Genomic DNA, 6,413 nt, shown 5'->3' with positions numbered 1-6,413 from the left:
AAGGTCATTTGGGGAGAATTGACATGCTTGTATTTATGTTATGACATGTGCCAATCCTGGAACATTACACATCTCTCTGTTTAGGTCTTTGTTGTCTTTCAGTTAAGTTCTATAATTTTTCATTATTCATGTATTATTTTCTTCCTAGGTACTTTGCCTTTTTGATGCCATTTTACCTGTCCTTTTATTGTCTGTCGTTGGTGTTTAGAAATCATTGATTTTTGCGTGTTAATTTTTGTGTTCAGAAACCTTGCCAAAAACTGTTAATTCTAATAATGTATTTTTAGTTTCTTTTGCATATTTCCTGTTTATATGTCTATATCATGTACCTATGAGTAGCGAAAGTTTTATTTCTTTTCAATTTTTAAATCTTTAATTTCTTATCTTCCTATGCTGGTCAGGATTTTGCTGTGCAGTGTTGATGGAAGTAGTAATAGTGGGCTCCCTGCCCATGCTTCTGATTTCAAGTGCAATACTTTTCAGTGCTTCATCAGTAAGTGTGGTATTTGCTGGAGGTGTTTTTGTAAATACCCTGATTATCAATTTAAGAAAGTTCCTTTTAATTATTATTATTTTTTTTAGAACATAAGACATTTTTATTTAAGAAATCTATTTTTTAGCATCTAGACAACCTTTCCTTCTCTCCCAGAACTTCATCCAAGTGAAAACCACACACACATACTGAGGGAGAGGCGGTACCCACCTACGGAGCCATAAGAGGGTTTGTCAGGAAGTGCAGGCAGCACATAAGAATCAAAGACACATCTATACTCTGAATCATAAAGTTCACAACATTTTGGAGACCAAGTTTCGTAAAATCTTTACTTGAAAAAAAAAATGTTTTACAAAATGTCAGACTTCCAACCAAAGAAACTTTCCCATAGGGTCCACGTAGCTTTCTGCCTTAAAGATTACAGTAGGACATTTAGAGGGGATAGGTTTTTTTTTTAAATAGCCACCTAGCTGCAAAAACCTACAAGAGAAGGAGATTTTATTTTAAAGTGCCTTTAAAATGTGAAAGCAATATAATTGTTGGAACTGTTTGAAATTTTAAAATTTTCTTTAAAATGGTCCGTATGGTAGGCACAACATTACAGCTGGTACAGAACTGCCTGTTTCATCTGAAACACAAAAACAATGCATATGAACAGTACTTTCTGAAAAGTAACTCAAAACGCTGCTACTGCATCATAAGGCAGACTTAGACAAGAATGTTGACCGTGTTCAGAGAATTAACAGAACAAGCTGAATATTGAAGTATTCAAACATTTACTTTGATTTTTTAAATAAAACAGATAAGGGCAGAAGAACCTGTTGCCAAACTAACTTAGGAAGCCTCACTTCCAACAACACGTAACATGTTCTGTTACGTGTGCTCTCAACAAGTGCACCGCTGGGTTTTAGGATGTGAATTCCCATTTCCCAGGCAGGGCCTAGTTTTTCTGTTGCAGTCTGGCAGCTTTGAACTTTGAAACCCTCTTTACAGTTTCTTCTGATGCCTCAGACAGAACTCTCCGTTCTGGAATGGTGGGGAGCGCGATGGCCGGGTGGGGCGCTAAGGTGGGCGATAAAAACTCTTTCTCTATCACCGTTCCAGAGAAAGCCTCGTGCGTCCCCGGTGAGGGCAGGAGTTTCTTCTGGTGGCCGCCCCGCTGAGGCTCCTCCTCAGAGCGCCCTCGCCGCCGTCGCTGCCGCCCCGTCCTCGCAGCTGAGGCTCCTCCAGCTCGGCGGCGCTGCTCTCGCTGGTGTCGCTGCACACGCTGCTCTCTGCTCCGCGACTTCAGGATGGACTTGCGGGGCACGCACTCTCCGTTCACCAGGTCCACAAAGACTCTGTAAATGTCAGCTGGAGTCCTGATGGCGGGCAGCTCCCGGGCCGAGTGGCCACCCGAGCTGCTCTTCCGCTTGCGTTTGGCTTCCTCTTTCTTTTCGCTGAATTTTAAAGTGGTGTTTTTCCAGTATTTATTCGGACCCTCTTAGGCTCCACAGTGTGCGAAAAGTATATTGTTGGTATAGAGTCGTCTCCGAGCCCTGAAGCGTCATGGTCACCGTCACCATTGTGGTCGTCGTCATCATCATCACTGTGATGAGAATCTGAGCCATTCACTGAACAGTTCGACTGACTATCCGTGTGACCATTGAACAGTTCTGAACTTGTCACGCCCTCGTGACAACTGCCGGGAGCGAGCGGGACTGTCACTCGATGAGTCACTCCCTCGTGTGTGCTTCCATCGTCCTTCTCCTCCTCAGAGGAGGCTGCGTCCTCTGCGTTGGCAACCACGGGGTCGGGCTTGCTATCAAGTTCACCCAGCAGTTCTTCTTGTCTCTCCAGCTCTTCAAGCCGAGCCCACAGCTCCGTATCAGCAAGCAAATCTTTGGATTTTACATCATTTTCAAAATCTGCTTCAAAAGTATCTGAAGTTTTTGGTTTGGAATGGGGTTTATGAGCAATTCGGTGTTTTGCTTTAAACTCAAAGTCACTTCTAATTTCTTCTCTTATGTCAACAATATCCCCTGCTGCATCACTCATTTTCTGCAAATCTTCTGTGAATTCAACTCTGGATTCAAAATTTTTCATCACTTTTTTTAAATCATCTATTGTTTTTCTTACATGTTCTTTCCGGTGCTCAACTAAACCTACGGCCTGCTTTGCCGAGCACTTCGCAAACCAGTTGTCCCCGAGTAAAACAGTGACTTCATTAGTGTGCACGAGTTTTCCCGGCATGAAGGCAAACGGGCCGAATGGTACCATAATATTATAAGACAACTTATCAGGCAAGGTACTGAGTCTTTCTCGCAGGGCATTATAGTCATTATCTACCTTCGTCCAATGCTGGATTTTCTCTTGGCAGTTAGTGACCACCTTTTCCTGCTCCTCGCGCAGCCTCGCCGCGTCCGGGGAGAGGCTGGGGCGGGCCCGGCGCGCGGGGCTCCGGCCGGCGGGGCCTGCATGGCGCGCGCGGCCTCAGCGGCGCGAACGAGTCCTGAGCCAGTGCCTGCGGGGGCGGCGGCCCGGCGCCCGCGTGCTCGCCCTCGCGTCCGCGCGCCCGGCGCCCGGGGGCCCGCGCCCGCCCTCGCCGCCGCCGCGGGGGCCGCATCTCACCGGCGCATGCCGCCCGCCGCCGCCGCGGGCTGGGAGTGCAGGCCGGAGCGCGACGCGCCGGAGGTGGCCGGGCCCAGCCTGGCGCCCCTTTTAATTATTATTTGGTGAGTTTTTATCATGCTAAGAGCATTTACCAAACACTTTTACTACATCTGTTGAGATGATCATGTTTTTCCCACTCCTTTAATGGGTGTATTAAATTGATGGATTATATTAACAGATTTTCTGAAGTACTCTTGCATTCCTGTGGCAAACTCCCGTGGATCATGATGTATTATTCCTATTTTACATTGCTGGATTTGGTTTGCATATATACATACATATACATTCATTTACATATCTGTGTATGTATTCATGGGGGGGTGTAGGTATGTTTATATTTCAGGTGTTTTTCATCTGTGTTTATGAGTAAGAGTGCCTATAACCTCCCTTTCTCATCGTTAACAGATTTTCCTATTAAAGTTACACTACCTTATAAGTTACAGGTGTTCCTTCTTATTCTGTTTCTAGAAAAGTTTTGTAAAACTGGAATTATTTTTTCCTTGAACAGTACTGACTGAAAAGCACCTGGGCATAAACTTTTCTGTATGGGAGGATTTTTGATCACTGGTTCAATTTACTTAATGGTTCCAGAACTATTCAAATTTTCTTGTTTTTTCTAGAGTCAGTTTTGATTGAGTTCTTTTGGGTAAATTATAATTTTCTTGAAATTTATACTGATAAATATGAAAATTCAGATTAAATGTACAAAGTTGTATGTAATATCCTCTTTATTCCTGATATTGTTTATTCTTTTGTTTTTTTCTTGATCAGCCTTGCCAGGGGTTGGCAAGTATTTTTCAATCCTTTCAAATAACTGACTCTTACTGGCCCCGTATGAGACATCCAGTTGCTTTACATCCTCCCTAACACAGTATTTCCAGTGTTTTTAGTTTAAACTCTTTAATTTTAATTTCTAGTGGGTACAGTCATCTCATTTTGTTTTTAATACATTATCATCAGAGAAATAAATACCTTATCATATGCTTATTGGCATGTGGCTGTCTTCTTTTGTGAAATGCCTGTTAAACTTTTTTGCCTTTTACAAAAAGTTGGCGTATCTTTGTTTTTTAATTGAATATAGTGAGAGTTACTTCTATATCATCGATTTGAGACCTTTGTAAGATTTATATATTGCAAATATCTTCTCCTTGGCAGGGCCTATTTTTCACTCTTTTAATGGCATCAGTTAATAAGCAAAAGTTCTAAATTTTAATAAAAATTATTTAATCTATTTTCTTTCTTTTATGGCTAGTAATTTTGGTGTCTAATTTAAGAAATCTTTGCCCTACTCCAAAATAAAGGAGAAATTTTTGTGGTTGTTTAAGACCCTTCATTACATTTCATATTTAGATCTATGATGTATCTGGAAATAATTTTAGTATATGAATTGCAGCAGGAGTCAAGATTCATCCTTTAGATTTCCTTTTAGTGGGTATGCTGATAGCAAACTCCATTTTATTTATTTATTTATTTGTTTGTTTGTTTATTTATTTTGAGACAGAGTCTCCCTCTGTTGCCCAGGCTAGAGTGCAGCGGTGTCAGCCTAGCTCACAGCAACTTCAAATTCCTGGGCTCAGGCAATCCTTCTGCCTCAGCCTCCTGAGAAGCTGGGACTACAGGCATGCGCTACCATGCCTGGCTAATTTTTTCTATATATATTTTTTTAGTTGGCCAATTGATTTCTTTCTGTTTTTAGTAGTGGTGGGGTCTCGCTCTTGCTCAGGCTGGTTTCAAACTCTTGACCTTGAGTGATCCGCCCACCTCGGCATCCCAGAGTGCTAGGATTACAGGTGAGCAAACTCCCTTTTAGTTTGTCTTTAGATATTTTTATTTTATCTCACTTAAAAAATATGTTTTTGAAGGGTAGAGAATTCTAAGTTGGCAATTGTTTTTAGCACACTGATGTTGTTATACTGTTTTCTGGCTTCAGTTGTGTCTGCTGTGAACTATCAGCACAGCAGTTGCCACTCCTTTGCAGGCAGTCCGCCCTCTTTCTTTCTGGCTGTCTTCAAGCTCTCTTCTTTCTCTTTGTTCTGCATCACAATGATGTATTTGTGTGTGGACTTTTTTGTCTGATCCAGGCTGAGATTCTCTGGGCTTCCTGGCTTATCTTTTATCAGTTCTGAAAAATTCTCAGCTATTATATTTTCACATATTACCTCTGCCTCAATTCTCTTTCCTTTTATGACTCTGATAACATGTTAAAACTGATATACCCTCCATGTCTCTTAACTTGTTTCTTATTTTCCAACTCTTTCTCTGAGTTAGATTTTAGTAATTTCTTTAGAATTATGACCAAACAGATTTGGGAAAGAACCAAATAGAACATATAGAACTGAAAACTACAATAATTGAATTTTTTTAAGTCCAACAGATGTGTTTAATAAGATTAGACCCAGCTAAGGAGAGATTTTTAAAACTGGAGTATAGGTCAGAATGTTTGCTTTTGCTGGGTACTTTGGGCAGTACAAGTCCAAGGCTATGTTAAACTAAATTCTCAGTTAAAAGTTTGTTAGACCAGTGTGATTTGTGCTGCAAAACTCACCACCTGTGGTCATAAATTATCAGGGGTTAAATTTCCCTGCCTCCATTCAGTGTTAAGCTTAAAAGTAGGCAGTTTTCCTTAACCCCCTTGGAGTTCGGGTAGAGCATTTTATTTCAAGTTCACTGTTAAACAGAGGGGTGGTTCTTTGGGATTCCAGCTTTATGGGCTAAGGTCTCCTATATTTGATTCTTTATCATGAGCAGGCCCTGGACTTTCTTCTTTATCCCCCTTGGACTTGAAAATGGAAGCTCATTGTCCCCTTCCTCAGGCAAAAGCTAGCTTCAGAGCTTCCCTGACTTCTCTGGGCTTCTTCCTTCACTTGGATTTCTTAATTTTACACAACTTTCCTGGTTGTTTTCAGCAGCTGAATACTTAGTCTTTCATGCTACCAGAAATGGACAGGTGTCTAATTTACTTTATTAATACTCTTCACAGCATTGTTGCAGAACAACTCAACACTGTCCTGAAAATCTGTACCTGAGTGTCCTGGTTCTGTTGGGGTGTATACATGGGAGTGTTCTGGCAGCCCCTCACCATCCTCAGTGTTGTGACTTCCTTTTTGGGAATAAATTATAAATTGTGTTAACATAATCTAACCTGGCCTGTACATGGGTTGTAGGTTTGCCTTTAGAAAGTAGTTTTGAATCTCAAATTTGTGGGGATTTTCTTCCATATCTGTATAGATACTAGTTGAACGCTTAAGTGACTCTTCAGTGATGTTAG

The 6,413-nt window shown here is 41.4% G+C and overlaps 1 protein-coding gene across 1 annotated transcript; it reads right to left on the bottom strand.

The window, feature by feature from the left end:
- Positions 1-794: 794 nt before the first annotated feature.
- LOC105877003 (URI1 prefoldin like chaperone) lies at positions 795-2,916 on the bottom strand. Its single transcript, XM_076010263.1, is given in 5 exon segments — positions 795-1,668; positions 1,670-1,720; positions 1,722-1,763; positions 1,765-1,954; positions 1,957-2,916. Coding segments are annotated over 5 exon segments (1,314 nt in total). The 5' UTR covers positions 2,753-2,916; the 3' UTR covers positions 795-1,433.
- Positions 2,917-6,413: the final 3,497 nt, after the last annotated feature.

Source organism: Microcebus murinus, chromosome 14 (genome assembly GCF_040939455.1).
Source record: "Microcebus murinus isolate Inina chromosome 14, M.murinus_Inina_mat1.0, whole genome shotgun sequence".
Classification (NCBI taxonomy): Eukaryota; Metazoa; Chordata; class Mammalia; order Primates; family Cheirogaleidae; genus Microcebus; species Microcebus murinus.
This window is presented reverse-complemented; position numbering and strand designations above follow the sequence as displayed.